This window comes from Phoenix dactylifera, chromosome 1 (assembly GCF_009389715.1).
Source record: "Phoenix dactylifera cultivar Barhee BC4 chromosome 1, palm_55x_up_171113_PBpolish2nd_filt_p, whole genome shotgun sequence".
Lineage (NCBI taxonomy): Eukaryota > Viridiplantae > Streptophyta > Magnoliopsida > Arecales > Arecaceae > Phoenix > Phoenix dactylifera.
Window position 1 is genome coordinate 21,153,978 of NC_052392.1, and position 18,071 is coordinate 21,172,048.

Here is an 18,071-nt window from a genome sequence, read left to right on the forward strand (position 1 = left end):
TCACCTAATGGCTTATACCCGGCATGTCGATAGCCGACAAGGCGAAGACATCAGCATTGGCCCGAAGGAAGCTGATCATCCTGGCCCGATTTTCTCCTTCTAGACTCAAGCCGATCTGCACAATCCAGCCAGATTCGTCCTCCTTCAGGGGGACCATTAGCAGCTCTTTGGCGGGTTCTCCTCGCTGCTCCTTGAGCTTGTCCCTTATACCAAGCCTTTCAATCGATAGTCTCCACCGGCTTCTTTCCTTTGAGGGTGGCCATGTAGCATTGGCGAGCTACTACTTGGTCACCTCGGATTTCTCCTACCCCGCTTTTTGTGGAAAAGTGGATGAGCAAGTGGTACATTGACACCACAGCTCGAAAGGCATTAAGGCCAGGTAGGCCCAAAATTGCATTGTAGGCCAAGGGACCTGAACCACCATGACGTTCAGCCCCAATGTGTTACTTCGAGTCTCTTGCCTCACGGGAGCCGACGGATTGTTCACGCCTTCTACAAGGACAGAATCCCCCGAGAAGCCAACGAGAGGGGCATTGACTTTTTAAAGTTCAAGAGGCAGCTTCATTCTTTGGAAAACATCGTAAAATAATATGTTGGCCGAACTTCTATTATCAACAAGTATTCTCTTTACATCATATTTTGCGATAGTAAGAAATAACTACAACATCGTCATGAGTCTGGACTCCTCTTAGGTCGGCGTCGGAGAAGGTGATGACGCCTCCCATGCATTGTCTGTTCAAGGCAATCTCGACTTCCTAGGAAGCTCGGCTACCCATGGCACTTGGGACTTCGGGAGATCCGCCAGCGATGGTGTTGATGCCAGTTGTCGGACAGTCGTCGATTGGCACCGAGGGTGGCAGATCAGAGGCCGAAGCAATCGCTCCTCGGTCCTGTTGAGCGCGTAGATATCGGTCCAGCCGCTCGCGACAAATAAATACTCAATTTCGTCCTTAAGCTGGATGCACTCTTCGGTGTCATGGCCATGGTCTCGGTGGAAGCAAAAGTATTTCTAGTCTCTCTTGGTCATCAGGCCCTTCATCCGATGTGGGGCGCAGGTAACCTCGGCCCTCAATCTCCATAAGGATCTGAGTCCTCGAAGCAGTGAGAGTGTACCTTTCGAAGTTCCGAAGAGGGCTCTTGGGTCGTCACGAGCTCCTTTCGCTTTATGGTAAAACTCCTTGGCTCCCTTCACTCCCGCGCCCCCTCGACTCCTCGAATCCCTTGGCATACTTGTCTCTTGAGCCAGCATTTCGGAGAAGTTGGCGAGGAAGCACTTCTCCAAAGAGAAGAAAGCGCAATAGCCACAAGCCGCTCTTCATCGCCGACATCGCGACGGACTAATCCAAGTCGCAGACCTCCAGCATCGCCGCATTGAAGCAGCTAACATAATCCCTGAGGGACTCTTTTCCTCAACTTGATGTTGAGCAGCGCATATCCGAACTGCGACAGCGTCTTCAGCTGGAGACGAAGTGTGGCACGAAGAGGCAAGCAAGCTACTCGAAAGAATGGATAAAGTCAGGCCGAAGCCTAGAGAACTATAACCGAGCCGCCTTGCGAAGGATTGCAGAAAACACCTTGCAAAGCATGGCATTTGTGGCTTTGTGCAGCATCATGAGAGCCTTAAAGCTCCCTAGGTGATCCAATGAATCTGAGGTGTTGCCGTATGGCTCTACTCGAAGCATCTTGAACCGAGGTGGGATCGGTTCCTTCATGATCCGCCGGAAGAAGGGGGCTTTAAGGAGAACTTAAGGTCGTTGTTCGCCCTCGGAGCCTGTCCCCTTAGAGGCTGGATCTGCCAGCCCATCTCAATTCTCCTATCGAGGTCGGCATCCCGCTGAGGCGCGGGCTCCAAGTAGCAGGGAGGTAAGAGACTCTAAACGGAGTCCTTGCCAAAATGGAGGCTTGGAGTACACCATTTCCATCCCAGCCATAATTGCCTTGCTGAGTACGCCGACTCTGGCAGGACCAGTCCGAATCTTGGTGTTAAGAGCTGACCGGAGTGGTGGCTAGGCTCACCGGCTTCCAAACAGACCGGCTCTGATCGCACTACTGCCTGTTGTAGGCCCTAGACTATCATGGTCAGTGCCTGCACTTGTTGAATGAGCAGGTTGAATTGCTCATTGTCCATAGGAGTGGCAGGTTCCACCAGAGTAAGTTTCGGGCTTTGCAACGATCCTCACGAGGCCGAAGCACGGCGTTGTGAGGCAAGAGACAGTGCGTGCCCTTTGTGACCTCATGCCGACGATTCCTCCCTTCACTTGATACCAATGTAGCTGGAGCAAGACCCTTCCTCTAGCGTCCATCTATTGCCGCTGGATCCGGACTGATGTCGAAGCGCACATGTCGATTAGTTCCTTGGTTGGAGACAAATTGTCCACCTCAGTCAGTTGGCTCCTCGACTAGGGCTGAAGTTGCCTGCCTGAGTTTATACCAAACGAGGTCAGTCTAGTCCAAGGTCGAAGTGTCCAATATTTTCCCTATCACATATGACAATAAGCATTAGATGGGGTTTTCCAGCAAATCATGAGCTTACCTCAAGCGAGATGTGTTTCATTGAGCTGAGCCTAATAGACCTTAGCTTGCTCCAGCTCAACACATTTACGCCCCTATTATAAATCATCCTTAGTGTTCTAAATAATGATCAACAATGTGGATCTTTATTTTGTATGGCTATGTATCGTTCTTCACTGGTAACTCGGATGTTAATTACAGGTCTAACTAATTAGCTATTTTGTTACCGAACACAGACTTGGTAAAATCAAAAATACTGAATCAACAATGGCCCAGATCAGGTTGTTGGCCCCTTTGTCACCATTATTAGCATAGATGATCTCACAAAATTGAGTTAAGGAAATAAAATGTAGCTTGTTGGGTGCATTTATTTTAAAGAAATATATGTCTCGCTAGTTTTAAGCCTTTATAAGAAGGAAGACGAACATAGTGCTGCGACGTTATATTGACCTAGAACTCATATCATAAGATATCTCCACATAGCAAATAGTTTGGGGATGAATATATGATGAATTGAAGATTAATGAGATGACATATTTCAGGAATTTGTGTCAAGAATACATGCTGTCTAATGAAGCCAGGGAAATAAATCACAAACCGTAAAACAAAACTATAAAAAAAAATTCAAAAGCCAAAAAAGGCAACTGAAGAGTTCACCTGCGATGAATGCAACCCAATGAAAGTGCAATAGATCCAATATAGTTTGGATCTGTTGCTGCAACTAGCTCTCCAAGAAGAGACCGAGTCTGATTAACAAAACAAACAGTCACTTTGGAACATAAACCAGGAACAGCACAAACTTAGAAAAAGAAACAAATATATTCAATTTAATTAGAACTGCCAGAGCAATTAAAATTTATGAATGTGCTTAATCTGACAGCCAACTCTCCTTAGCAAAAGAGAATAAACTGAAAGCAAAAAATCTACACAAATTCGTATTAGAAATGAGGGAAAAAATCAAAGAATTAAATGGCAGTGAGGAAAAAATGGGAAACCTTCCCCCTATGTAAGAAGCAAATATTATGAGAGGACAAAGCAGAATTCATACCATGGACTTCCAAACAACAAAATAAAAGCTAACTGATTTATGCTGATTCTGGAATGTGGGTACTAAGCAAGCAGCTATTTTTGCCACTTCAAACTAGGAAATATTCAACATTATTATAAACATGGAGTTTCTAATTTTGGAATATTCCCTTTAGGATTCTGCGGTCAACTTTTTTGCCGAAAATATCCATCCCATAACCATAGTTATCCAAAGTTCCCCCCCAAGTAGTTATGGTTGACTTTATAGATCATTATTCTCCAAGTATTCCTATTTAGGACCACCTCTAATGTTATTCCAAGCTTTTCCACGTCTTTCCTCACAACCAAAATACCCTTCCCATATTTCTAAATACCTAAACACTTTCCATTCTGGTCAAAATACAGAAAGAACTTGTCCAATTCAGGATAATCTCTCTCTATCTCTCTCTCCCCATCTCAATCTCATTGTATCATAACAAAATACTGTGATGTTCAGTGTTTCATATATTTCCACTTTTAATGTCTCTCGTTAGATTTTGTAGAAAAATCGAAAGACCTGCCGCAAAGGATTTGGATGTGGTTGTTTGTCATTTTGTTTAATACATTTTATTATATTTTTATACTTTTGTCCTAATTTGTTTCTTTCTTTTATAATCATTTTATGTGTTCACGCTTTTCTTTTTTTATTTAAGATAATATTTTTATGTTTTATAATAAATTTCACGTTTTTGATTATTTTTCTGGGCATGCATTGCATGTGACTGGTTGCTGGTAATTAAAAAGAAAAAAGCAAGATGAGCACGTAGAGATGTTTCAAACAAATTTAAACAATTAAGTTCTCAAAAACAAAGATATAGAAATTTGAAAATGAGAGTTACACAAGAGGTAATATATGAAACAGACCATCCTTGCAGTGAATATGTCACTCCCAAGGCGAGCCAATAAACCAAGACCTTCAGAAGATGCTCTTCGTTGCGTTGAACAAATTTCACCGTCTGCCAGAATTCCCTGTTGATTTACATGTATTAATAGGTAAAAAGAAACAACCAAGCTAAAGACCATGAAGTCAGCATAAACAAATGAGTAGTGAAATGAATATATATATATATATATATTGAAGAAAAAATATACCCACCAGAAAGATGGACTGTATGGTACTAAATATTTCAGCAGCCAATGTTTGGGGATGCGAAGCAAGCATTGCCTGAGCATAAGAATATAAAAGTTAGGAGGTGTAGAGCAAGCAACAACAAAAAGGTATATTCTGTTGTTCAGAGTAAAGTTGCATAAGCAAAAAGAACCTTCAACCCTGCCAGTAAGCCCACGCATGCATTTGTAAAGCTGGCAACACGCCAAGACTGCTTCTTCCCAGTCTTGAGACAATGGTCAATTTTGTTGAGAAGCTTCAACTTTCCACCATTATCCTGGATGTCGGTGAAGTTTCCATCAGCCAAGCATACACTCCACCAACAAAACTTGCTAACAGCATATAAAAGGAAAAGAGTCCTAGTAATTATGCACGAACCTGACTTGCAAAAATGGTACCAAAGCACAAGAGCATCTGGTTGACCAACATTTTGCTAATGGGCTCCGGCTTCATGAGAAAATGAAGAAGGTTAAGTAAACAAATTGCAATGTACATGTCTACAGTTAAATTAATATCATAAGGTGTACTTGTGCTGAACAAGAGTAACAGCATGCCAAAGACAGAGAAGATTATCTCAAACATGTAGGGACTTCTTTTATCCTATAGAGGATAATGGTGATAATCTGCCTGGAAGGATTGAGCTCAATGACAAATTTTACTTGAGGATCAGGGTTAAATCAAGCAAGTGCAATGCGGTTGATCTGACACAATTTCAACAGGATCATACAACTGAGGAATAACCTTGATGATAGATGTACAAAACTGAATGTAAAGAAGATAGAGAAATTGAGAAAGGTAGACAAATTGAGAAAAGGATTGTTATATGCTTGTTATACTGTTATAATTTTATCTAGCATTAAGAATTATTGAAAGTCATCCATGTGCCCAAAAAAAGGTCATCCAGAAATTATCCTGGACTTGAAGTTGGTATCAAAATCAGACACAGACATAATAAATAAATATATATATATATATATATATATATATATATATGTATGTAAGTATAGATAAAACATGCATAGAAAGTACAACTGAGAATTTCCTAGTTGTATTAATGCCCGTCTAACACCGAAGCACCCACGGATAACTCGTAACAAATATGACAATGTTCTAAATGCAGTGCCACCTTAGACTGACATGAATTTCTGTTGCTGTAGATGTGTATTCCAAAAGATCCATCATGATAAACTGATAATTGAAAGGGAAAGTTCAGTGAATTTGCCAAGAAAGAGAAAAAGTAAAAACAGCACAGAAAAAAATATTCACCCATTACATCCAAACTGAGAAAAAATTTAAACCCCTTGGAAACAATAAAACCTCTGTTAGAGGAAATGGCCCATATTAAAATTATAAGGACTCAACATCACAATTAGAGAAGATCTTTGAGAAAAAAAAAATCACCTTAGGCAAACGCCGCAAGGAAGGCATCTTTTCTCATGTTTAGTGTAACCATCTACTTCACTTTCCTCTTTAATCTCTATCTTAAGCCTGACACACTTGTTTAACACAAACCTATGGTTTCAATTATTATATCCAAATAAAGCCTCTCTAAAAATCAATCTTAGCTGTAAACCAATCAATGACTCCCCTTAGTGCTTGAATGTGTGTTGATCTGTTACATACTAATAGACTTCCCAAAACAAACTCAATAGAGACACCGTAGCGTCAACTAAAATTCATGACACCTATATATCAATCTCCACACAATGGCTAAAATCAATCTTGGCTCCCTGCTGTCATCTTTGAAAAAAAAGGGAAAAGAAAGAAGAAAAAAGGCTTAACAAACCTTAGCTTGACCACTTCCACACAACTGACCACCTCCTAAACCATAGCCAATTGAAAACTAAAAGATGCCATATAAAAAATGTCATTTGAACATTTATTTTATGATATTTTGAAGAGAACTATTGCAATCTTTGTTGCTTAACCATAATAACAAACCTGCAGTTTGAATAGTTTTAAAAACTCAAAGAAATAGAGGAAACTGCCATAAACATGTGTTACCTGAGGAAAGCTGCAAACTTCATCCCATACACATGGCATAAGTCCATCTTTCCCACCATTAAATGCACGAAGTTCATCTTCAAACGAATCCCTGGATACCCACAAACAGTGAGGAATAAAGAATGCTTTTAAATTACCATTACACAAATTCGTCTGCAACCGATATCTAGCATAGCTCGTGACTAATATCAAGAAAATTTATATACATACCATAACTACTATAAGTTTATATAGATTTGATGTAACGAGTACTTTAATATAAAATAACAAAAGTTTTATTAAAAAAATCAGAAGGCAAATAAGATTTCATGCACCAGAATGAAAGACAAACCTTCCAGGCTTCCAGGGGCCTAAGCATGCATCCCTCTTATCTAATAATAACCTCAAACATGAGCTTTCTTCAAACCCAGAAGGATCACTTTCATTTGCAAACCACCAAAAGGGAAAGTAGAGTCAAATTCAAGATAGCTAGTGAGACATCAAGAACTGGAACTAAGAAAAAGAGGTAGAATTCTAAATTACCTTACATGAAATTTGAGACTTACAAATTAAGTAAAGATATAAGTAACCAATCACCAAGATACCTGAATGGGCTGGTGCATATATGAATAATTTGTGGATGCTCACTTTTATATGCCACAGGATCAGAAACAGAACGATATGCCATTAATGTTCTGATCGTGAAAAGGTCTAGTGCAGGTTTTATATTTGGTGACAGCTTGGCAGAAAAGGATGATATATAGGACAAAGCACTGCTCAGCATTAAATCAGAGATTCTATAAGATATAGGACAAGGTAAAAAATGAGCTAGCAATAAATTTGAAAGAACCAAATTCAATAAATATAAGCTTACACACGAAGGTAGGCCAGCACAGGCTGAAGGAGGACATTGGTAGAAGCTACTGTTGGAGATTCAAAGCTTCTTACGAAGGCAATGAGTGCCTCAGTTGCCGCAGACAACACGCTAGAAGAATATAAGATGATATCATGACAAAGGAATTGAAAGTAAACTAATATATGATTTTGCCAACCAGTTGGCATCAACAAATTAAACATAAAAGGCAAACTTTATATGAGTTTCAACTACACTTTATTATGCACTGATGAAAGAAAATGAAAAATTCATCTTGACGAGGAACCTGTGTTATTATGCATTACAGAAATTAAGATAACATTTCCCAATCATGTTTGTACATTATACAGTATTTTCACCTGAGAAGGAAGTGTCAGAATATGGCAGTATGGCACCTGTCCAATTTCCCCACATTCTCAATAATATATAGGTTAATTATTGTCCTTTAATAAGATGATTTCAGACATGATGCTTATGAGTTGTGACACTGTACTGTTCATAGGGAAACCAAAAGGCCTGGGCTGACAAGCGTAATGACATGAGTTTGAGTCCTGGAGAGCTACTTTGCGCAAAAAATGACAAAGTTTAGGTTCGTCCCCAATTTGCCCCTCCCAGGATCTGGATTGCCAGGACCATAACTGGTTCGTGTGGTTTTTTTCACATTCACCAGCAAAAGCAAAACACTTGCCTGTGTTTTTTTGTATTTAAAACAAATTAAATCTTGATTTTCACAGGATATGAATTTGGTAAACAGTACATTTTCACTATTTTCAAGCATTTTCATTTTCTAAGATAACTGGATGGTAGTTGTCACAAAATATATGGAAAAGCTTGAATAATATATGAGGTAGCCTTATATAACAGCATATATAGACATGTGGATTGATAAATCCAGCCCCAAATAGCTGGGACAAGGGCTGATGGTTATGTTATGGTCAATTTAAAAACTCATAAAGATGAATATAAGGACAAAATCACAGTTAATCTAGATCATGAAAGCATGACTCAAGTTTCACCGACAAAAAATGAAAAGCAATATGCAAATAACGGAGTAAAATATATATAACAAAAATGCAAATAAACCCATATATATATCCAAATGAATTCTTAGCCTCACCGCAGTTCAGATGGAAAATCTTGTATTCGCCCAATATAGGATTCAGGATTTCCCGGAAAAGGGCCAGCCCAAAGTAAGAGAATATCAAAAACCTGGTCTTCAAGCTCCTACATGTTTTATTTATTAAAAAAATGTTATAGTCAAAGAAGACACAGAGAAAGTAAAACTTCCAAAACTGATTAATGACTACCTCTTTCGGCATAGATGCTATAAGTGAAGCTAAAAGTAACCAACCAGCTTCTTTTTCCACAGTAGCAGCAAGAGGATTCCGACTATACTCAGCCAGCATTTTCTTTGAAACTTCGAAGACTGACTTGGGTAGCCTGTAGATACGATATTATCGTTGATATAGTTTAAAGTTTAAGCAAATATCAAGAGTTTCATTTTTAGGCTAACAAAAAAATTTCCAGCACACCATCTTCCAAAGTTTTCTTTTTTTTTATTGTAACATCAGACACAATGAAAGGACAATCTAGAAACTAAATTTTTATCATATAAGCAGTTGTGCAAGGTGAAAAGATGTTCAACAAGGAAAATATCTCAAAGCAATACATTAAATATTAAATAATCCAGATAGATTAACACTTTCATATTGAGGGAACAAAGAAAAGGCTAACCAGCATGAAATTCCAGCATGAAATGCCAGCAAGAAAAGGAAATCCAAAGCAGCGAAGCAAGAAAAAATGATTGTATCCTAGATTGAGAATTCAAGTACCCGAGCATACCAGCCCCGCATACCAACTGATAACAGTACTGGTACACCCCTCGTTATAGGTCCAATCTGAGACATGGTATGTCACCTCATTTTAACTGTTCCAGCACCAAGAGCCATAACGGCTATTGGTATGATATCATGCCGTACAACATACCAATATGGGGTATTGGTATTGGTACTTCAACCCTAAATTTTACCTAATACTTTCAGAATCATAGGGCTAGTGTGTTGTGAATCGACAGGTTGAAACATTCAATTTATCAAGAAATGATCAGAACAAGATAAAATGACTAATTTAAAGTTTTAATCACCTGCATCTTCTAATTTTACAATCATGTTAGTCAAGCGGAAGATAAAAGCATTTAAGTAAATTAAAAAAACCAATTCGTACTAAGCATATAAGTGCAGAAGCGACCCCATAGGCTTGTACTTTCGCGTCTCTCTAAAATTGCAGTCATGGTAAGATCTTGGTTTATTCAATTTTCAAGAACTCCCAAGCACACGTATTAACTAGAAATGAGATAGATAATAGAAGGCTTGTTATTTAACAGTATAACATGTCTTATATGCCAATGTCAACCAATCTCAACAGATATATATCTCTATGACTAAATCCCGCAAAACAATTTCTAAATAAAGTGAATTAAAATAGAAAAAATCTTTCTTTTTTCCGTATGGGTTACCCGGGACTCGAACCCGGAACTAGTCGGATGGAGTAGATAACTTTTCTTTGTTGGAATAGAGGAAAAAGATCCCTCCCCAAACCGTGCTTGCATTTTTCATTGCACACGACTTTACCTATGTATAATATAAAACTTGGGTCCCGAGAAGAAAGAAACCACTGCAGCCTAAAGCAATGAAGTTAATAACATATTCACAACCATCATCATGTTCAGTTGGTATCTGCAATACTATCCATAACCAAAACAAGGAACCTTGGTCATGAGAAACAAGAATCTAATAAACACCATTATGAAACTATATTATAAGTGAGACAGTATACATAAATCCATGATAAAAAGTAACCTTGCAGGATAACCAAGAAGTAGCTTTGGCGAGATGGAAACAAGGGCTGCTAGAACTGCAGCTTGCCCATGCAAGGAATCTAACTCGGCATTCAAATGCATTCCCTATTATCAAAAAATAGAACAGTCAGTATCATCATCAGAATTTGAGCAAGGATAAAGCATTAAATACATCAATAATGCATTAAATACATCTATAAAAAACTTCCAGTGAAGCAAACCCACAAGCCAATTTACTTGTTATAGTATAAATATACTTGTTGGTCAAGCTCATGAAAATCTACGCCGATAAATGCTTGGCCCAAAAAATAAAAATTAAATCTTACCCTGGAAACACTAAGTTATAATATAAACATATAAGTATATTGAAGAACCACACCAAACTGACTTGTTGGACACCTTTGTATATAAAAAAAAATTATATTTCTTTCAATCTTCTAACAAAAAAAAGATCAAAAAGTTGTGATACTTCATTACTTAGTGAGTTGTGATATTTCATTAGATAGTGTCCAGACATATAACTGAAAGTACTTACTAATTTTATCTGGTTCTCAGTGTAGCACAGCATGGTTGCTGGCATTGCACTATCTTTTCATAGGACACTCCATGATAATAAATCAGCAAGACATGAAATGTGTGTTAAGTGCTTTCCCTCAATGTTAGACCCTCAATATTAGAACAGTACTTTAAAAGATATTCACTCCTTAAAAGAAATAGATATATTTGAAACATGGCTGTACAAGTGTCGCCAATTAACTTATATACACATGAGAAATATGACCCATATCAGTCATGAAGGAGCCTCTAATCAGAGTTTAATTATCATTGATAGTTGCTATAATTTGAAAGTCTTTACCTTCGCTCAAATTACTCATAACCTGATTTGGATAACACGAAGAAGCATAGAGTTACAAACTAATAAATTTGAGGCTAAAAATCTATAAATTATGTAACAAAAGATTCAATCAATAAAACCGAAGTATGCAGGATGCTGTACAATTAATGACTATAAGAGAATCTGAAAGAAAAGAAAATGAAGATAAGCACAGACGATGCAAATATTTAGAATTCCAGCACCGCTACCCTACCTTTTCAAATCGCGCACTTTCTCTCAAAGCATGTAATGTTGTCACACCATATGAGATTAAACCACCAACACAAGTAGGATCAACTTCTGCCAACGCACGCAATGTCAAAGCAGCTTCTATACGGACCTATGGAATCAACAAAAATAAGAGAAAAGAGTATAGCAACACAGCTATTAGGAACATTATTACCACTCATATGAACAAGGACAATAATGACAAAGGTGAAACTTATAACACATGGCATTGACAAAACACCCAGAAATGGTCAATTCATATGAACACCTATAATCTCCAAGAATCTAGTGAAAATGGAAGCACCCAAGAAATGATAGATAACAACAGTAATACACAAACTATTTGTAGACGGAATAGATAAGTTGAAAAATTAGATATAATAGCAAACAGCAAAAATCAGCCATCTCTGTTGCTTTCTAAAGAATCGTGGACCAAGATTGGCAGAACCGGTACCGGGCACCGTACTGGTTCTCCAGTGACATGAGTTGGTATGGGCTCGCACCATACCGTGCTAGGCCTGTACCGACAGAGAAGAGGGTGACGTAGACCGTGGGAGAGAGAGAGAGAAGGGGGAGAGAGGGAGGCAGAGAGAAGGACGCCATCGAAGGCAGGCACAGGCCGGTGCCTGATTCAAAACAGAAAAACCGGCCGCGGCCTAAAAAATCACGATTTTTAAGTAAAGTCAGCAAGTGATTTTTTTAGGCCACGGCCAAACCCCTATTTCATTTAAAATAGGAGAACCGGTCGTGGCCTCGCCTCCTGCCTAGGCGCCGGCCTCCGTCGCCTTCCACCGGCGTCCGCGACCCTCCACCGGCCTCCCTCCCTCTTCCTCTCACTCCCCCACTCACTCTCTCTTTTCCTCTCTTTCCTTCTTCTCCGCCTCCGGTACCGTTTCCATTGTCGGAACCGTACCGGTGAGCCTCCGGTACAACTCGAAACAGCCGGAACCGCTTGGTTCGGTATGATTCCGCCGACCCTATCGTGGACACATTAAAGCATTTCTATGCTGAGTATGTAGTTATCAATGAAGAGAGAGTAATTAAGATTTGGATTTAACAAGTAGACAAGATATGGATTTTGCTAACATTTTAATGAAGCCCAGACCAAAAAGCAGCAAAAACTTTACATGTAATGAAGAATGAGACAGTGCTGCAACAACTGTGTTATCAAGAACATCCTTGAATTCAACCGGAACCTGCATCATGTCAACCCCAAATTGGTTCAGTTAAATATTGTCTTAACAGCAGCCTGGTAAAGATATTATAATTCTTCAAATGCACAACAATAATTACAATAACAAGTCAACAATAAAAAAGGTTTTGACCCACTGAAAAGATTGACGAAACCAAGCGTGACATAAGTTAAATCCATAATTAAAAAGGCAAAAAATGAAGTTTAGCTAGACTTTGGTTTACATATTAATGTTGAGTTGTTGACTGAGGAATGAGACCTCGCATGTGCTGGCAGTAGCAGAGTCAGAACAGGCCCATGTTGTGCCAGTGCTTGGTATGCACTAGAATGCCAACACGCCAAGCATTGGCATGTAGGCAATATCATGACAATACTACATGCTGGTAAAGCACTATCATGGTGTGTATCATGACATGGCATGCCGCAGCAAATCCATGATGTTGATAATCTCATAGTGCAAGTCGCACAGGCTGAGGACTGACAGATATACTAATGCACAGATAAAGAGACTCACATTAAGAAGGGAAAAAAATGGAAGAAGGTTTCATCATATTCTATACAATATAAATATGCCACCCAAAACTTTACATACAGGTGTATGCAGCTTCTTGAGTTACCACCAGAAGAGAGAGGTAGGTCAGTGTTATTGGATCTAGTGGTCCTTCATCCTTCAATCCTGGATTTCATATGCATTCCCTGAAAACCAATCCTTATTTCTGTTCTAGCTTTCAGTTTTCAGCTGAGTATTAAGCAGCAATTGTTCCATTACTTGAACATATGAACAATCATAATAACTAAATACATCATATTAACCTGTAACACAATAACAAGCTACAGTAGTTTATGTGAATTCTTTTTAAGTACATATTCTAGATTTTGTAACTACAGCAAGAAAGATGGATGTATTATAAGTCTAAAGAGGTAAGGCCAAGTCATGTGGTGATATCATATATGGAGGTGAGGTGTTGAAAGCAAAAAATAATGCCTTTAAGCATGCAAGTTAGCAGAAATATGCAGTGAAAAAATTTGCAAGCATTAGAAAGGGACAGATAAGATCAAGAATTTAGTTGCCAAGATGTTACTGGCGCAGTTAGCTTGGAAGGTCGCCTGCTACATATTGAAGGAAGACACAATGGGCACATAATTGAGATCGACAATGTGATCAAAGGAGATAGTGTGCCAACAGGACCTTGAAAGAATGGAATAGTTCAGATTTCAGAATAATTGCAGCTAGAATGATGACTTGTCTGCCAAATCAAACAGAGTATTATGTGTGATTGGTTTTGACCAATAAAACGTGCTTCATAGTTCTATGTTATGTTTTGTTTCAGTTCAGACATCCAGATTTATTTATTATGGTTTCTTTCTTCAGTTGATGGGTACTAATATGGAAGTGTATAAACACAACAGTTCCCAGCATTCCATTGTTCACTATATACTAATAGCGACCTCAGTAAGTAGCAGTTTTGTGCAATAGGCTAATTATGTTTGGGGCAAATCAAACAGAGTATTATGTGTGATTGGTTTTGACCAATAAAACGTGCTTCATAGTTCTATGTTATGTTTTGTTTCAGTTCAGACATCCAGATTTATTTATTATGGTTTCTTTCTTCAGTTGATGGGTACCAATATGGAAGTCTATAAACACAACAGTTCCCAGCATTCCATTGTTCCCTATATACTAATAGCGACCTCAGTAAGTAGCAGTTTTGTGCAATAGGCTAATTATGTTTGGGGCATTGTTATAGGCTCAAACTTCTAAATATTGGTTATTATCTTGAAATAAAAGATGAAGAGTGAAACTAAGCACCTGAGCATATTTCTGGCATATAAAATGCATTTAAAAGGTGATAGGTTTTGAAAATTTCATGATCTATATCCATATCATTGAATAGGCAAAAAAACAGAAAGAGAATCAAAAGGCACGGAGAAACCAATGACTGAGCAAAGAAAAACTAAAATCAGCAGCAAAGAAATACTCGATATTCTTATGCCCTTACCTCTCCCAAAGTGGTCAAAAGATAGGAGAGAATACGCAATGCAGCAACTCTCATTGCTGGACTACAATCAGCAGATTCTAGCTGTGGATCACAAATTTGAAATAAAGAATGAAATGAATCTCTGATTGTTTTAAAAGTAATGCGGAAAATAAAGTTCTTGATAAAAAAGCTTACAGCAAACCTTTCTTCCCAGAAAAACTAAAAAACTACGTTGTGTAGGCTCGGTCATCTGGTCAGTTACACCAACCCGAAGAACATATAGAACACATGCCTTCAAATGCAAAAGAGCAGCTTATTAATATAAGTTACATGAGGGGAGCTTATTAATATTAATTATATGACAACAAAAAATAATGTCAGCACAAAAAGGGGGAAAAATTTAGTATCTTCTTTTTCTTGAGTAGTAAAAATCAGTAGATTTGATCCATTATCCCTGTCCAGTAATTGATACTTATGCTAAACAATGATAATGAACTCAAAACGAAACAAACTTCAAGGAAACACAAGGACAATCAAAGAACATCAGTCAGTATCACATACATTCCAGAAACTCATGACTACAATGTCTCCATCCAGGTAATAATAACAAGAGCTCACCCATCTGAAAACAAATTATAGATCTGGCCAACAAGGAAGAGGGAGCAGTCTTCAAAGTGATAGATGGACCAAAATCCTTAAATGACATTGTTCCAAATTAGTTTAATGATTAGATATCTTTTTTTATGAGGATCAGTCTGTTTACAAATAAGTAGTTGTGGTTGGAACAAGTTCTTCAGCACTTGGAGGCCACAGCTCAAATTCACATTAGTAAGTTGTTCAATACATAATTAATACTGTTTTCAACATGCATATCTAACGACACATGCATGAGTATGGTACTACTTGTGTCCAAGAATTTCATAAACAAGTTTGCTTTTGAGAGGAGGTGACTCTGCACCAAATGGGCATCTCATGCAATCACCGGATAAAGTCAAAGGAAAATATTTAAGTTCCCAATGGAATTGCAATATAAATTTGCTCAAGAAAGAAAAGTTTAATGATACAATGTTAATTTTGATACTAAAATAATTTATATTAAGGCTAGAAGAACTTACATTATCATTACAGCATATGCATACAGATTTTTTTTTTTTACTTTTAAATTTGATAAAAAGAATGTCCCTCAAAAAAAAGATAAAAAGAAGGAATTTCAAACTTGACAAAACAACTCATATATACACATACAAAATATAGGTAATATATATACACATGTCTGTCTGTACATATGTACGTATGTATGTTTAAAAACAATAATAACATGTCTCCAGATAAAATTACCAAACCATATATAATTGTAAATACATATATTGCTATAACCTGGTTGGCATTATTTAAGACAATTATCATGCTTGATGTCCATGAACATCTTACCACGGACATCTGAGTTTGTGCTGCTGATATTAGAACCAAGCAGTAATCAATTCATGGACCACTAAACCTGAAGTTACATGTGGATCCAAAATTAAATCAATAAAGAGAATACCAATGCTTGTGCATCCAATGAAGCATCTCCTTGAAGCATGTCCATGGAAAGCAAAGCGAAGTTCTGAAGCTCGCTATCTGGGAGATGATACTTGACACGAATGACCTGCAACATTTGATCTTAAGATGAAAAGATACTCCACAGCCAAGAAACAAATAAGAATATCTGAGAAGCTGCAATAAATAGGAGATGCTTAAAGACCACATCCAGTATCAATATGTTGGTTTGGGAGCATGTTTTTGTTTGGGACAGTTAAAGATAATAAAACCATACTCAGAAAACCAAAATGGAGAGCATTCAACTTTTTCTCGCTTCTAAGACAGATGGGTCAATTCTAAATTTGGTTTACAAGAGAATGAGGTAGAACATCCCATACCACTTACTGAGGATATAAAGAAGGCACATGAGTATACCAGAGGAAAGGGGAACATGCTTTATTACTATCAAAATAAATATATACATTCCTCAAATTGATTATGTGATGTTCAAATGAATATTTCTGTAAGAAGGTTGAGAGGGCATTAGATATGAAGTGATGAGAGCAATTTCCTTAGCTGTAAAAAAAAAGGAAAAGAGCAAATGGAAATAAATCAATAGAGGAGATCAACCTTATGAGCAAGAAATATCTAATTTTTGTACCTGTAAAAAGGATACCCATGATAATGCCAATCCAATTCGCTGTTCCTTTGCACGAACTCCACTTGCTGCAATTATATGCATGTAGACATAAGGGACAGTTCCCAGAAAACACGTGAACAAACCCAAATCAGTTAACTGCTAACTTTCTGGTAAAAAATGACAAAGAAACCGGATTCTAGGATGTACACAGAGCACATTAACTTCCATCAATTGGTTAGTCCATATTTACTTTGATTGACCTTCGTGGTAATTCACTTGGTACCATTTAAACATGGCATAATTTGGAGAAAAAATAAATAACCATCTGTAAAGGTAAACAGCAACGCAATGCAGGGTCAGACCGAACTCAACAGATCAGGGATTTTGTACACATGACTATAACCATGCCTATCAAGCCTTGTCACAACTATTTGGGGCTGGCTTGATGAATCCCCCAATTGCCAAATGTTCCTATACAAGGAAACTATCTTACTTGAGTTTGTATGCGTGAAAAAATTATATTCTATCCACGACAGCATGATATCATATATTTCAGCATGACACATATCAATGACCTTTAAAGTTCTGCCATGAAATGCAGTAAATTTATAATGATAGACATTAGGGAAAATATTCCTTCAAACCTATTTATGTCAGCTTCAGAATCACAATGCAATAAGCATGCCTGTCTAGGGTCAAACCTTTGATAATATGAGAATTTTCATAATCTAATTATTACTTTCAACAAAAAATTATGCCACTTCAACCTTTTTTCAAATCCTTGACTACAACTCTGAAGTATGGCCGCTCACCGCCAATGATGTATATAGCCTCCATAGAAGATGGCCACACCACAGTGACCACACAATGTCATAAACCATTTTATATTCCTCCAACGTTGTGTGGCAGGAAGCATATATTTAGGCTGTTGCACGCACTACGGAATCTTTTTAGAAATTTGTTTCAGCACCCATTTCCTAATTGCTTTCTTATTATCAGAATTTTCAAAGAGAATCCACTTTCCACACCCAAAATGCGCCCAGTAAAGTAACTAGGCTTCAATATATCAATTTTTGGCATGATCCTTGACAAATCCAAATTTATGTTATATGGACTTGATACATGTGGCAAGCACGGTCCAAGCATCAAAACCTTTCAATAACTAAGATTTTTTTCTTATAGACCCATATCTGAGTGTCATGCCAATTTCCATGTTTAAGTATTAGTAAGTGGTCCACA

At 37.8% G+C, this 18,071-nt stretch overlaps 1 protein-coding gene across 5 annotated transcripts in view; it reads right to left on the reverse strand.

The window, feature by feature from the left end:
- The window catches only part of LOC103715987 (protein SWEETIE), a 61,828-nt gene that overhangs the window by 36,569 nt on the left and 7,188 nt on the right, over window positions 1-18,071 (reverse strand). For 2 of the 5 annotated variants that reach the window (XM_026808064.2, XM_008803802.3), the window contains exons 7-24: window positions 16,854-16,918; window positions 16,215-16,319; window positions 14,874-14,963; window positions 14,693-14,773; window positions 12,628-12,696; window positions 11,487-11,612; window positions 10,400-10,503; window positions 8,849-8,981; window positions 8,659-8,765; window positions 7,542-7,652; window positions 7,273-7,440; window positions 7,020-7,106; window positions 6,689-6,779; window positions 5,063-5,131; window positions 4,839-4,961; window positions 4,673-4,741; window positions 4,441-4,545; window positions 3,169-3,257 (exon numbers count right to left, since the gene is read on the reverse strand). In XM_026808064.2, coding sequence (XP_026663865.1) covers window positions 3,169-3,257; window positions 4,441-4,545; window positions 4,673-4,741; window positions 4,839-4,961; window positions 5,063-5,131; window positions 6,689-6,779; window positions 7,020-7,106; window positions 7,273-7,440; window positions 7,542-7,652; window positions 8,659-8,765; window positions 8,849-8,981; window positions 10,400-10,503; window positions 11,487-11,612; window positions 12,628-12,696; window positions 14,693-14,773; window positions 14,874-14,963; window positions 16,215-16,319; window positions 16,854-16,918 — 1,792 coding nt within the window. Of the gene's footprint in view, window positions 1-3,168; window positions 3,258-4,440; window positions 4,546-4,672; window positions 4,742-4,838; window positions 4,962-5,062; window positions 5,132-6,688; window positions 6,780-7,019; window positions 7,107-7,233; window positions 7,441-7,541; window positions 7,653-8,658; window positions 8,766-8,848; window positions 8,982-10,399; window positions 10,504-11,486; window positions 11,613-12,627; window positions 12,697-14,692; window positions 14,774-14,866; window positions 14,965-16,214; window positions 16,320-16,853; window positions 16,919-18,071 lie in introns of those variants that run through there. The other 3 variants (XM_039129481.1, XM_039129480.1, XM_039129486.1) reach the window with 2 other exon arrangements.